The sequence below is a fragment of the Hemiscyllium ocellatum genome, chromosome 5 (genome assembly GCF_020745735.1).
Source record: "Hemiscyllium ocellatum isolate sHemOce1 chromosome 5, sHemOce1.pat.X.cur, whole genome shotgun sequence".
Taxonomy (NCBI): domain Eukaryota; kingdom Metazoa; phylum Chordata; class Chondrichthyes; order Orectolobiformes; family Hemiscylliidae; genus Hemiscyllium; species Hemiscyllium ocellatum.
The window spans coordinates 72,772,066-72,788,357 of NC_083405.1; the positions used below are offsets into that span (position 1 = coordinate 72,772,066).

Consider the following 16,292-nt stretch of genomic DNA (forward strand, 5'->3'; position numbering starts at 1 on the left):
ATGCCTTATTATAAGATCTTTAATAATAGTGTCTAACATCTCTTGAGTGACAGATGTTTTGCTCACTGGCATGTAGTTATCTGTTTTCTGAATTTTTACTTCTCGAATAACAAAGTTTCATTTATTATTGATCCCCTCAACGCTGTGGTGACCTCCCCTCCCCATCTAATGCCTCCAGGCTCATAGTCCCCCAATCCCACACAGCTCATTTCTACCTTTTTCCCAAAATTCACACCCAGGACTTCCCAGACAGACTCATTGTTTCTGCTTGCTGCTGCCCATACAACTCATCTCTTCCTACCTCAACTTGATTTTTTCTGCCCTGGTCCAGTTTGTTCTCATTTGAATCCTAATTCCTTCAGGTCAGTTTCAGAATACCAGTTTGCAGGTTTCAGCTTCCTCCTCTTTATCATGGGCGTGCAATCCCTTTACATGTCCATCCCCCATCAGGATGGTCTCAAGGCTTTCCACCTCTTGCTGGAAGAAAGGCCTGAACAATCCCATCCAGCATCAGCCTCCTCCGCTTGGCAGAGGTCATCCTCACTGTAAATGTTTAAAAACTCCTCTCACTTTCTTCATTTCAAAGGGGTGGCCATGGATACATGCTTGAGCCCCAGTTATGCCTGTTGCTTTGTAGGGTATATGGAACATTCCTTGTACCTGTGCTACTCCAGCACCCCCCTCCAACAAATCTTTAAACTGATGATATCATTGGTGGCGTTTCCCTTTCTTGTCCAGAATTGAAAACGTTAATCAATTTTGCTTCCAATTTCCATCCCGCTCTCACCTTCACCTGGTCAATCTCTGACTCCTCTCTTCACTTCTTCGACGTCTCTGTTTCCATTCCTGGGGATAGGCAGGGCCCACCAATATTCACTACAAACCAACCAACTTCCACAGTTACCTTGACTATACATCCTCACACCCTGCTTTCTGCAAAGACACTATTCCATTCTCCGCTGCATCTGTCCTGATGCTTCAACAAGGGACATCCAAAATGTCCACCTTATTCCTCAACTCAAGGACTCCTCAGCACAATAGCTGACAGGGCCCTCAGCTGAGTTCAGTTCATCTCCAGCACTTCAGCCCTCAGCCCCTCTCTTTCCTCCCAAAACGGAGTTAGGGTCCCCCTTGTCCTCACCGACCATCCCACTGGCATTCACCTCCAAAGGATCATTAACTGCTACTTTCACCACCTCCAGTGGGTTACCACCATCAGACAAATATTCCTCTTCCCTCCCATGTCAGCCTTTCACAAGGACCTTTCCCTTTGGGACATCCTGGTCCACTCCTCCTTCACTTTCAACACCCATCCACATTCTCACTGCACCTTCCCCTGCATGGGGAGAAGATGTAACACCTGCTCATTTATCTCCTCCCTCTTCACTACCCAAGGGCCCAGATACACCTTGCAGGTGGAGCAGCGCTTCACTTGCACTTCTCAATCTAGTCGACTGCATTCGCTGCTCACAATATGGTCTCATCTATATTGGGGAAATGAAGTGTAGACTGGGTGAAAGCACTGCAAAACACCTACAACTGTGTCTGCAAAAACGACTTCCAGTTTCCTGTCACTTCAACACACCCTTGTTCACTGACAAAATCTCTGTCTCAGGCCTACTGCAGTGCTCTTGAATAGCTCAGTGCAAACTGGAAGAACAGCACCTCATTTTCTGCTTGGGAGGTCCACTACTTTCTAGAGTCAATATCAAGTTCAACAATTTTATGGCTTGAGGCCCCCTCTCCCACGTTCTTATCCCAGCCTCTATACACCAAGCCTTGTTATCACATGGTCTACTATTACACACACCCATTGCTAGCCACCGACATTCCCATTGGCAGCTATTCAGTCTCTTAAGTTGACTGTCATCTGCTCCTTTGTCTGTTCAACTGTTCTGGTCTCTCTTTGGGTTCTATCTCCACATATTGTTTACTCCTGAACCTCTCTTTCATTCCGTCTTCAGCATAAATACTGACTTTTCTTCGTTACCATCAGGTCCAAAGAAAGGTCTCTGAAACATTAACTCTGATTTCTCTCCATGGATACTGCCAGACCTGCTTTTTTCCAGCAATTTCTGTTTTCCAGATGCGGCAATTCTTTTGTTTTTCATTTGCTATTTTCTAATCTAATGGAATCTTCCTCTAATGTAGGGAACTTTGCAAAATTAAAATCAATATTTCAAACTATCTTTCAAGACCTCAAAATAAAATCCATCAGAACCACAGTAATTGTCAGCTTGCAGCTTCAACAATTTACTCAGGGCCAGCTCCCCCATGACTGTAATTTTCTTAGGTTCCTTCCTCTTTTCCATTTACTGATTTACAGCACTTACTGGGAGGTTATCTGCACCCTCTTACTGTATAGACCAATATAACATAATTGTTCGATTAATTTGCCAACTCTTTATTTTCCATTGTTAATTCCCCTTACTCACTTTCTATAGGACCTGTTGTCACTTTGTTTCATCTTTTCCTTTTCAAATGTCCATGGAAATGCTTACTTTGCCTTTTATATTTCTTGATAACTTTCTCTCATTCTTCATTTTACCCTTTTGATTAATCTTATAGTCATTCTATTCTTTTTATAGTCTTGTCCAATCTGCATTCAAAAACAATATATGCTCACCGTGTTGGTGTAACATTTGTCTGGACTACATCGTTGACACATGATTTATGCTGAAAAATAAAGTTTCTTGTTGTTTAATTACCTGTCTATGATAGCACACATGTCAATGTTAACATTGGTGAACTGCCCCAGTTTTCCTTGCTCAACAGCATGTAAGTCAACCAGTTGATCATCCACATGAAGAAGTTGCATGCAGCCTTGAAAGGAACGCCGAGAGAGACTCAGTTTTGTGTTGTTCGGTAGAATTGGGTAACCTGAAATAACAAATGGTATACAATTTTTCTTGATACACAAACTTTGTTCACAAACTAATGATTCCAGAACATTTATATCATTACAATTCTTCTTCAATTCTTCTTAAGATTCCAATGTTTAAACTTTAAATGAATTGCTAATGTGCTATGTCACTTATGACAAAATAAAAGGATTAATTGTTAATGCAAGATTCAGGTTTATATCACTGATACTCTTACATTGAACAGAATATACAATCCTTTAATGAAGAAGTAATTTGGTCTGTATATCCAACCACACCTCAATGTAATTAGCTGAAGAGTCACGACAATGACAAAGGACTTAATTAATTAGGTTTTATTACAATATCCATTGATTTTTAAATGGATTTAACATTTGAGTTAACTAGTTACCTGTTGTGGCCTTAATTGACCACAGAAATTACATCTCACAATTTTGGCTATGTCATTAGGAGACAATACAACAGAAGGCAAAGATAATTTGCTGTACCATGGCTATGTCTAATACAGTGAAAAATATTTATATAAATGATTGCCACTGCACATTCAAATGCAATGTATTAGTTAATGTGCTTTCCGATTTGGAAATGGAAGGTGTTACATTGATGCAAGTGCTGCAAATATAATTTTGAAAAATTTGTACAATAGACATTATATTATCTTAGTCCCTGACTTAGAAAGGCCATATGGAAACTCATACCTCCTTTTTACCAATTGCTTAAAGATGATGTGCAGTAGATGAGAGTTCAATCTTTTAAGCTAAGGTGACATTTTTGTGACAGGTGACAGGACCAGGGGAAGATGGACAGACATGCACCAGAAAAGATGAGAGGAAAATTTGAAGAATGTGCAGCTCAGGTTGCCAAGTGATGTGATGGTTGAGCTGGCAAAAAGGACAGAGCTTGTGTTCAGGCCTTCAACTAGCAGCAGAGTGAGGCAATAGGCATGTTTGGATGCACTGGTGTTCAAAAGGAGGTTGGCTATGTCAAGGAAGAGGTCTATCATTGCAGTTTTCTCATCATGTGCAATCAAGAAAGACAGATATATCATACACATAAGTCAACAGAACAGCAGGGATCTTGAATTTAAAGCAAGAAAGCTCCAACTACAGGAGGAGCAGGTCAATGGTTTCTAGGAAGGGTTGAGTGAAAGTGAAAGCAGATAAAGGACTTTGGAGGGAGGCTTCAAATAACAGCAATAATGTCATGGATGAGGGTGATAGAGTTGAGTGCAAAAGATGAAAGGCATATCACCAGTTCTGGGTCAAGCGTGATGTCAATTGTTCCAGCATGATTAGGGGAAACAGTGATGTTAGGATGTCAAATGAAATGAGAGAAAGCATAGATCAGTGTCTAGAATTTTAGAAACAAACAAGGGTGTTAAAGGAAATAGAGGAAGACAATGTAGACACCCGAACCATAACCTTTCAGAGCTCCATAGATACAGGAGTTGTCCCTATGGATTTGAAAATTGCACGAGTCCGTCTACTTCTTCAGCAGGATGAAAGAGGAAAACCAGGGAATTACAGAACAGTTAGCCTAACATCTGTGTTGGGGAAATTGATAGAGTCTGTAATTATAGATGGGTTAACTGAGGAAGGGTCACTAGACCCGAAACATTAACTCTGATTTCTCTTCACGGATGCTGCCAGACCTGCTGACCTTTTCCAACAATTTGTTTGTTTCCGATATATAGCTTCCGCAGTTCTTTCAGTTTTGACTAGAATTGTAGATTTAGTTAAGGTCAACTTTAATGATATGAGGCTAAGACTGTCCACAGTAAACTGGGAAAAACTGCTAATGGGTAAAACAACCGAAGAGCAGTGGGCGATGTTTAAGGAAACATTTAACACAACACAAAAAACAATTTAAACTCTTGTGAGGGAAAACTCCAATTCACAGCAAAAACAGTCAGACTATTAAAGACATCAGGGACAATAGCAAACAAACAGACTGCCTTACAGGAAGTCAAAAAACAGCACAGATCCTGAAATGGGGATGATATAAAGAGCAGCAAAGGGCCAGAAAGCAACTTAAAAGAGCTCATAAAAAGGTTATTAAAGGAACCTTGTCAGGGATATCAATAAGAAGAAATATTATAGTTACGTAAAAGGAGCAAAATTAGCCACCAAAGACTGAAAGTGGAGATATTGTCGATGTCTCTGGTGAAATGGCCAACATGCTGAATAGTTATTTTTTCTCAGTATTTACAGCAGAAAAGGAGGATGGCTTGTCAGAAGACCTGAGAAAATTAATAGTGGATCAAAGACAGGGATTGAGTGAAATTAGCATAAGTAAAACATTGATCATGAGGAAATGAATGAAACTAGTGAGTGACAAATGCCTGAGACTTGATGGTTTCCATCCAAGAGTGTTAAGGAAATAGCAGAGGACATTGTAGACACTCTAACGTCTTAGAGTTCCATAGATACAGGAGTTGTGCCTCTAGTTTGGAAAATTGCACTTGTCAGTCCACATTTTAAGAAGGCCGAAAGAGGAAAATCAAGAAATTACAGTCTCATTTCTTTGGTGGGGAAATTGGTGGACTCTGTAATTATGGAGAGGATAACTAAATACCTTGATAAGTTTTAGTTAATCAATGACAGCCAGCATAGTTTCATGACAGATAGGTCATGCGTGATAAATCTCATTGAATTTTTTGAAGAGATGAAGAAGGTAGTGGACGAGGGAATGTCTATGGATGTTGTGTATGTGGACTTTCAAAAGGCATTTGATAAAGTCCACATAAGAAACTGTTAACTAAAGTAGAAACCCATGGAATTGAGGGGAAATTATTGACATTGGTTGCCTGGCAGGTGACAGAAAGTAGGGACAATGAGTAGGTAGGAGAAAGTGAGGACTGCAGATGCTGGAGATCAGAGCTGAAAAATGTGTTGCTGGAAAAGTGCAGCAGGTCAGGCAGCATCCAAGGAGCAGGAGAATTGATGTTTAAGGCATAAGCCCTTCTACAGGAATCGATGAAGGGCTTATGCCCCGAAGAAGGGCTTATGCCCAAAACGTCGATTCTCCTGCTCCTTGGATCCTGTCTGACCTGCTGGGCTTTTCCAGCAACACATTTTTCAGCTTCTTCAATTATTTGTTGCAACTATAAACCACAGTTGGAGTTTTGTTTGTTTAACTTACTTTTCAAAGTAACTTTACAGTTGGTTGAAAATTTGTACAAGATTTAAAATCAGTCGCAAATTTTTGTGGTGAAGTGGTAGTGACCACCTCTGGGTTAGGAGGTCTTGATTCAGGTCTTTTCGGCTGCAGAGGTGTGTCATAACATGTTTGAACGGGTTACCTTTTTTAAAAAAAGACTCTAAAAAGCCAAAAAGGATTGTCAAAAAGTTTGCTTTTTCCCTGCAAATGTATAATTGTGAATTCTGCATATTTAATACAGAGAGATTACTTCAAAGAATTGATAAGACGATAGTTCTCATGTCCTTTCCAATCTATCACAATTCTGTGATGGGGCAAAACTAGCAACATGAGTTGATATAGCTAATTTCGATATTGGTTTTGCTTATGTCAGGATCACAAACTCACGGCATCATTATATCATGCAACCAGTAGCAAATGTTTGCCTCTCATTCCTGAAGAAGGGCTTATGCCTGAAACATCGATTCTTCTGCTCTTCAGATGCTGCCTGACCTGCTGTGCTTTTCCAGCAACACATTTTTCAGCTCTGATCTCCAGCATCTGCAGACCTCACTTTCTCCTAGTTGACTTTAACCTACTGCGAATCCTCTTGCAATGATACCTTCCTTGAAGAAGCTCTCTTCCTCCATTCCTGAGGAAGGGCTTATGCCCAAAACGTCGATTCTCCTGCTTCATAATGAATAGGTACTCAAACTGGCAGGACATGACCAGTGGTGTCCCACAAGAATCTGTGTTTGGGCCTCAATTATTCACATCATTTATTAAAACCTATCATAATGGCATGGAAAGTTACATATGGTGTAGATGATAACATGAAATTACAGAGGATACTATGGGCTGGGTGAATGGCCAATGGAATTGTAAGCAAGTATGAGGTTATGTGTTTTCGATTGAGAAAGGATAGATCTGGGAACTTTCTAGATGGCATGAAGTTAAATACAATGGATGTCCAAAGAGAGTTGTGGTTACAGGTACATAGATGTTTAAAATGTCACAAGAAAGCTCAGAAAATAATTAAGAAAGCAAATGGAATATTTGCCTTGATATCTAGAGGAATGGAGTACAAGGTTGCAGAAGTTATGCTGGAGTGTACAAAACCCCGGTTAGACCTCACTTGCAGTTCTGTGAGCAGATCTAAACACCACTGGTGGGGCTTTACAATAGACACCACAGAGGGTGTGCAGGATTTTCATCTTTCACAATGTGGCATTGCATAGGGGGAAAGGATTATCAATCCAGGACATAAAGGAGTTGTTAATCACTCAGATGAGAACGATAAGAACCTTATGAGGCAGAAAACAGAGATCTCTTGTCAGCTCTCCAAGAGTCAAAAGCTATAGGGAGACCTGCCAGAGATGTCAGAAACAGCCTCACTTGCAATTATTTGGAACACAAGTGATACATATTGAATGTAGGTTTGCTCGCTGAGCTGAAAGATTCATTTCCAGACGTTTCGTTACCTTATTAGGTAACATTTTCAGTGGGTAACATCTTCACTCAAAAAACTTCAGAAATCTAAACAAATAAATAAGACCGACTTCCAAAAAAATGAAACCAGATGGATCCAACACAACACACTTCTACAGATTACCCAAAATTCACAAACTAGGAGCCCCCCTCAGACCCATAGTCTCGCTACCTGGAATACCAACTTACAGATTGGCCAAGGAACTACACGAAAGACTAAAACACGTAGTAGAAGGCTCAAGCAACCCCATCCACTCCACCCAAGAATTCCTGGAAACCTTCAAGCAATAATACCCTTACTGGCATAAAATTCACTAAAGAGGAGGAAAACAACAACAAACTATAACAGTAGATGCCACAGGAGAGCAAACAGCCAATGGGGAATTTCAAAGCAGGATCTACAGAAAAACAACACATTCGGACCAAATATTCAACTACAGAAGCAATCACACCAACACCCACAAATGAAACTACATCAGAACATTATTTCAATGAGTCAATGCAGCACAGAGGAACTACGGAGAGCAGAGAAAAATCACCTATACCATGTATTCAAAAAGAATGGGTACCCAGTGAACACAGTCCGTCGATTTCTCAGCAACAAACCCAAACAAGCAGACACAACATGTCCAGAAACCTGACCACTCTCCCCTACCTCAAAGACATCTCGAAAATGACTGCCAGACTACTCAGACCCCTTGGCATCATGGTAGCCCACCAAGCCACTAAAAAAGCAGCCAATGAACTTGAAAGACCCTATACAGACAATGAGCAAAACTAACGTCATTTACAAAATACCATGCAAGGACTGTGACAAACATTGGACAAACAGATAGAAAACTAGCCACCAGGATACATGAACACCAACTAGCCACAAAAAGACATGACCTTCTCTCACTAGTATCATCACATATGGATGAGGAAGGACACCACTTCGACTGGGACAACACATCCATCCTAGTACAAGCCAAACAAAGACACGAGAATTCCAAGAAGCAAGAAACGGAACTCTATCAACAAACACAGAGTTAGACCACATCTACCACCCCCTGAAAAAAGGAACAAGGGATGACTTCACCACAGGAAATAACATCACCACAGGAAGTGACATCACCAACACAAAGAAACCCAAGCATATAAATAGAAAGCAGGAATGTTCAGCATTGCTTTGCATGAGGCCCACTGAAGATGTTACCTAGTAGGGTAATGAAACATCTGGAAATAACCTTTCAGTTCAGCGAGCAAACCTATATCCAAAACCTCAACCTGATACATATACCTGTCCATCATTTCCAGGACTGAAAATTACAGCATTTCCCCAGGTAATCACTCTTGGTATCCTGCAGTATTTGACACCACTCTACCTACATGTGGAAATAGGTAGGGGATGTTTGAGGAGTGTTGCTCCTTTGTCTTCTTTTTTTTCTTGGTTCATCTAATGATCAGAGGTTACACTATACAACATGTGCAGAAGAGATACTGTTCTTTGATATCAAGATTTATAGCATGTTCACAAGAAAGTGTTCCAAAATTCGGTCAGATATAATAACAAAGACCTAAGAAGCTTATGCAGGTAAATTTGCTCCTTCCAGAAGCTAGAGTAAGAACTACAGGTTATGTGTAACATCAGTTGTATTGGTGGAGACAATGTCACATGACATTACCCACTTCAGAACCTTATAAAATAAATACCTTTGTTTCTTCTGATTGTGCCTATATCTACTAAGCTTGATCGAGAAATTCCTCACTCTATGACAGCTCTATCTTCCAGAGCACCAAGGTGAAAGGGTCAATTTTCACATGGATGAATAGTGATGGCCCCACCCTGAGGATACTGCCTTTGTTATGACGCTCAAGCCAATATGGCATAATGAGCTGTATCTTTGCTTCTGATCCACATAATCAAGGCCATAATTGCATAATCAACAAATCACTTCTTGTGCTTGCCTGTGACCTCAGTCAGTACCTTTGTCATTTCAATTATTGGAAGGGCTGCAGCTGTTGACTATTTAGGCACGTTGCATTGCCTTGAGAATACAAATCATGCCACACTACTGTCCAATAAAGACTGACCTCTAACACACAACCACAATGATGCCTACACAATTAAGATGTCAGTCAGTCCCTTCATTCCGCAATGACTGCCAAAGTGTAACAGTTCATACTGAATAATGCATTCTAACAAATATACACAATGTACATAATAGGCGAGTGAACAAAAATATCATATCGATATGCATTTCACATAGTGTCTGCGCACTCATCTCATAATTACACTCTAAATTTTTGTTAGTTTTTCCTCAATGTTTGTTAAGTCTTACTTACTGTGAACCTGGCATCGGAAGCTGATGAGAAGGCAGGCGATCAACCACCATGTGATTGCATGCAGGACCCATGTGCAGGGCAGACACTTAAAATTTGCTTGCATTGCAGTTCCCAACACATAAACAGAAGTGGTGCCCAGTGTCTCTCCTGCTGTCAGAGCTACATTATTCTTATTAAATTTTTTCCACAGATTAATTTCAAATCGCACACTGGAACTATTTTTTGATTATTTTTACTTAATTGCTTGGTGAATTCTTAACAAGGAGTCAAAGCTTTTTGTCTTGCACTCCTCAGAACTGAAATAAAGTTCAACCAGCTTCAGAAAGGAATCAACGTGTCCAGTAATACAGCGCTGTTTAGTTGGACAGTGGTTGTGATGGAGATGTAGTGGGAACTGTTAACTGCCTTTTTACAAAATCAAACTCTTCAGGTATGGTATGAGTTATGTAGAACTTAAACCCAGAACTTCGAGCCAAGAGGTGTTGATAGTGTGACAAGCCACATGCGTCCTGATTAAATATATTTAAATATTTCCAAATTAACTAGTTCAGAGATATCACTACACACCTCCAGAGCAGATGGGACGTGAGCTCAAGCATCCTGACTCCGCTTATTTACTGTCTTAATTAAGTAACCACATTAAAATCAGGCACAAATTGGAAATAAGCTCTAATCAAAGGGTCTGTTTCCATGCTGTATGACTCTAGATTACTTTTGTACCCTGGGAAATAGACTCCAACTATGCATTCTGTCATTGCCTCTCACGTTCAAATGAAAAACAACTAAGTTAATCTAATACCTCCAAACGAGGCAACATCCTCTTTTAGTACCTTCTCGAAAACCTCCATATCCTACTGGTAGTGTGGTAACTAAACTGTACACAATATCCCAAATGTGGTCTAACTAAAGATCTATACAGCTGTAACGTAACTTGCCATTTTTTATAGTCTGACTGATGATGGCAAGCATGCTATGCACCTTATCCACTTGTGTTGCTGCTTTCGGGGAACTGAGGACCTGGATGCCCAGATCCCTCCGTATGCTGCTGAGGATCTGCCATTTACTGTATACTGTACTCTCCTCCAACATTAGATTGTCCATTGCATTTGGCCAGATGAACCTCCATCTGCCATTTCTCCACCCAAGTCTCTAGCCCATTTATATCTACTGACAATTCTCCTCACTATCCCCAGCTCCCCCAATCTTTTTGTTGTTTGAAAACTTACCAATCAAGCAACCTACATTCCCCTTGCAGAACATCACTTATCACAGAGCTCCAGTCTGAAAATAATGGTGGCATAATAACTCAGTGGTTAGCACTGCTGCCTCACAGCACCAGGGACTGGGTTCAATTCCAGTGTGGAGTTCGCATATTCTCTACTGTGTGTGTATGGGTTTCCTTAGGGTGGACCAGTTTCTTCCCACAGTCCAAGATATGCAGGTTACCATGGTCTGGCCATGCTGAATTGCCCAGAGTATCCATCTATGTCTGGGTTAGGTAGATTAACCATGGGAAATGCAGGGTTATAGGGTAGGGGAGTGAATCTGGGCTGGATGCTCTTCAGAGAGTCAGTGTGGACTTGTTAAGCCAAAATGCCTGTTTCCACACACTGTTGGGATTCTATGAAAATACCCTTCCTTTGCTATTGTCTGTCTTTTTTGACGCAGCCAGTTCTGTATCCAGCTCACAGCAGATACCGTGTGACTTCACCTTTTGTGTCAGCCTGCCACGAGGGATCTTGTCAAAAGGCCTTGCTGATGTCCATATATACAACAACTACCATCCTGGCCTCATCAATCATTTTTGTCACTTTTTCAAAATGATTAATCAACAAATCAAAGTTTGTGAGACACGACATTCCCCACACAAAGCTATGTCACCTAACGCTAACACGTTCATATTTAATGTCAGTAAATTCTATCTTTAGAATTTTCTCCAATAATTTCCCTACCACTGATGTAAAGATCACCAGCCTATAATTTTGCAGATTATCCCTGTTGCCCTTCTTAAACAAAGAAAAAACATTGGCTATTCTCCAATGTTTTGGGACCTCTCCTCTAACTAAAGAGGATAATGAGATTTCACACAGGCCCCAGCAATTTCCTCACCTGTCTCCCTCAGCATTCTGTGATAGGTTCCAACAGGTCCTGAGGACTATTGCTTCCTTTTTTATATTGACATGCCCTAGAATATCAACATACCCCTCCTGAGACTCATCATCCAACATGTCTTTCTCCTTTGTGAATACTGATGCAAAGTATTTGTTAAGGACTTTACCACTTCCTCCAGCTCCGTGCATAAATTCCCTCCTTTGTTCTCGAGTAGACCTAGCCTTTCCCGCTACCTTCTGTTCCTTATTTATGAATAAAATGTTTTGGAATTTTCCTTAGTCCTGTTTGCTGGCCCCTTTAGTCCTCCTAATTCCTTGTTTGAATTCTTTCTTGCTATCTTGGCATTCTTCAAAGGGTCAGTTTGTCTTCAGTTTCCTAAACCTGACATGTGCTTTTACTTTTTGACTAAGCTCTCAATTTCTCGACATATAGTGTTCCTGAATTTTTCCATCCATATCCTTAATTTGCACAGGAGCATGCTCGTCTTGAACTCTAATCAACTGGCCTATAAAAGATTTGTACATGCCAGATGTAGATTTACCCTCAAAACAGATTGTCTCACATGCAATTCTCCAATCCAGGAGGAAACAACATCAAGAGAAAACTGTGTGTGTGTGTGTGTGTGTGTGTGTGTGTGTGTGTGTGTGTGTGTGTAAGAGACAGAGACAGAGAGAACTCAAGTGTTTTGTTGTAGAAGAGATGTATAGCAACTTCCAAACCACAATAGCTACTGAAAGCTAAAGCTAATATCTGCGTTCTGCGGGAGTTTGACCCCACCCCTTCATGCTGCTTCTATTGTTCCAACTTAAAATAAATCAAGGCCTCACAAACTGTTCATTACCTCCGTTTCAACTTCTCTATGTAAAAGAACAAGGAGAAAGTACACCTCTTAAAGGCATAGTATCATCACAATATGCACTAGGAAGGTTTCATTCTCCATCCAGCTGATGATGGATGCAATTTAGTTGGAAACAGAATTGGTGAACAGAAAAGCCTAATTTTAGATCTTTTGCTGCCCTATTCCTATCATGAGAGAGTATAAGAGATCCTGATTTCTTTGACATCTGCTGGATCACACATCAAACGGGATGCTTTTTTTTGTGTGCCCTCTTCCCCTGGTGGAATGCTTTTATGGCCTGTAAAATGATTTGTGGGCAGGATTTGCATTTTGTTGGCTTCCAAGAAATAGCCTCAAAGGGCCTGGCATTTCCTCAGCTTCAGGAAGTGATTCTTCATTTGCTGTCTGATTGACAGGTTGACATGAGTGCCTTGGCTCGATTTCCAATTGTGAGTCCTCTACTGCAGAAGATTGAGCAGATGGACTTTCCTGCAGCTCACACCATGGAACAGTGAGCGTTGCAAGAGAAGCTATGCTTCAGTGAGTCGAATCATCAGGCAAAACAACAAATTAATTCTGATGGGGCTAGGGAACAGGACACATACTGTCAAAAATCGAGCAGTAACTGTGACAAACACAGCGACAGACATAACATCCATGAACATCTGTTAGGGCTCACTTAAAATTCTACATGAAACATATCTCTCCCATTATAAACCACATATGCCACTGTTCCTCAACCAATGAAGGATGAAGAAGATGTGACCAGAAAACTACTCATCTCAGACAAATTTGGGCAGTGACCCAGGAGTTAAAAGGTGAAGACTTAACTCAATTCTTAAACTGGCATTTCAATAAAATTACAGGGAATTGTCACAAGTTTTATTAAAAATGCAAGCACAAAGCACAGTTGTGTGGAGAGACTTGAGAAGTTGAGATTGTTATCGAGTCAAAAGAGGAGAAACTGTTTATACTGAAAGGAGTGTTGGCAACAGAGGTGATACAATAAAAAATGTAAAGCAAATGGTGGTGGTGTTGGGGAGCCAACAACTCACTGCATGGAAAGGATTCTGCTCTGATCTGGAATGCAGTGTCCGGACTAGTGACAAAAGTATATTTTTAAAGGAAATTTAACAATTTAAATTCTACATGAAATATGCTTCTCCCATTATAAACCACATTAATTTAACAAGGTAGGTGAGGACCTGGAAACAATCAATATCATGAAAGAGGTAGTGTTGGGCAAGCTAATGGAGTGAAGGGTAGGCAAGTCTCTTGGCCCTGATGAAATACATCTCAGGTACTAATAGACATAGTGAGAGAAATAGCAAATGCACTTGTGGTAATTTTCCAAAATTCACTGGACTCTGGGACAGTTCATGCAGGTTGCAAAACAGCAAATAGGAGTTAGGCAAAGGATGGAGAATTATAGACCTGTTAGCTTATCTCCTGTGGTGAGGAAAATGCTTGAGTCTGTTATCAAGGAAGAAAAATAGTAAGTCATGTAGGTAGAAATTGTCCCATTGGGCAGGAGCAGCATGGGTTCATGAAACACAGGTCATGCTTTACTAATCTACTGGAATTCTATGAAGACATTAGGTGAATGGTGGACAATGGAGATCCAGTAGATGTGGTGTATTTAATCTCCAAAATACATTCAACAAAGTGTTGCTGGATAAGATAAAGATGCATGGTGTTACGGGCAATGTATGAGCATGGATAGAGGATTGGGTAAACTAACAGGAAGTCAAGAATGGGTATAAATGAGTGTTTTTCTGGTTGGCAATCAGTGACTAATGGCGTGACATAGCGATCAGTGTTGGGACCATAATTATTCACAATTTATATAAATGATTTGGAGCTGGGGACCATGTGTAGTGTGTCAAAGTTTGAGGATGACACTAAGATGAGTGGTAGAGCAAAGTATACAGAGGACTGTGAAACTTTGCAGAGGAACATAGACAGTTTAAGTGAGTGGGCGAAGGTCTGACAGGTGGACTACGATTTTAACAAATGTGAAGTCGTCCCTTTTGGTAGAAAGAACAGCAAAATGGTGAAAAGTTGCAGCATGCCGCTGTATAGAGGGACCTGGGTGTCCTTGTGCATGAATCACAGAAGGTTGGTCTGCAAGTACAACAGGTAATTAAGACGACAAATGAAATTTTGTCCTTCGTTGTAAAAGGGATTGAATTTATAAGCAAGGGGGTTATGCTGCAACTGTATCAGGTGCTAATGAGGCCATACTTGGAGTACTGCGTGCAGTTTTGGTCTCCTTACTTGAGAAAGAATGTACTGGCACTAGAGGGGGTGCAGAGGAGGTTCATTAGGTTGATTCCGGAGTTGTGTGGGTTGGCTTATGAGGAGAGACTGAGTAGACTTGGATTATGTGTTGCTGGAAAAGCACAGCAGGGAAATATATCCAGTTCCAATACCAAATCTGCTCCCTGGTGGATCAGTTCCAATACCGAACAACCCAGATGGCCTCCTTCTTTAAAGGCGGCAATTTCCCCCCAGACATGATCAACGATGCTCTCCAATTCCCTCTCCTCTCCCCTTGAACCCCGCCCCTCCAATCTCCACCAGGACAGAACCCCACTGGTCCTCACCTACCACCCCACCAACCTCCATATACATCACATCATCCGTCGTCATTTCCGCCATCTCCAAACAGACCCCACCATCAAGGATATATTTCCCTCCCCTCCCATATCAGCATTCCGAAAAGACCACTCCCTCCGTGACTCCCTTGTCAGGTCCACACCCCCCACCAACCCAACCTCCACTCCCGGCACCTTCCCCTGCAACCGCAAAAAATGCAAAACTTGAGCCCACACCTCCCCCCTTACTTTCCTCCAAGGCCCCAAGGGATCCTCCCATATCCACCACAAATTCACCGGCACCTCCACACACATCATTTACTGCATCCGCTGCACCTGATGTGGCCTCCTCTATATTGGGGAGACAGGCCGCCTACTTGCAGAACGTTTCAGAGAACACCTCTGGGACACCCGGACCAACCAACCCAACCACCCCGTGGCTCAACACTTCAACTCCCCCTCCCACTCCACCAAGGACATGCAGGTCCTTGAACTCCTCCATCGCCAGACCATAGCAACACGATGGTTGGAGGAAGAGCGCCTCATCTTCCACCTAGGAAGCCTCCAACCACAAGGGATGAACTCAGATTTCTCCAGTTTCCTCATTTCCCCTCCCCCCCCACCTTGTCTCAGTCCCATCCCTCGAACTCAGCACCACCTTCCTAACCTGCAATCTTCTTCCTGACCTCTCTGCCCCCACCCCCACTCCAGCCTATCACTCTCACCTTAACCTCCTTCCACCTATCACATTTCCAATGCTCCTCTCCCAAGTCCCTCCTCCCTTTTATCTTAACCTGCTTGGCACACTCTCCTCATTCCTGAAGAAGGGCTCATGCCCAAAATGCGATTCTCCTGCTCCTTGGATGCTGCCTGACCTGCTGTGCTTTTCCAGCAACACATTTTCAGCTCTGA

General features: G+C 41.6%; 1 protein-coding gene across 1 annotated transcript in view; it reads right to left on the reverse strand.

The window, feature by feature from the left end:
* LOC132816073 (contactin-associated protein-like 2) overlaps window positions 1–16,292 on the reverse strand; it is a 1,374,393-nt gene that overhangs the window by 946,051 nt on the left and 412,050 nt on the right. Inside the window, exon 10 of the mRNA XM_060825502.1 lies at window positions 2,709–2,880. Coding sequence (XP_060681485.1) covers window positions 2,709–2,880 — 172 coding nt within the window. The remainder of the gene's footprint in view (window positions 1–2,708; window positions 2,881–16,292) is intronic.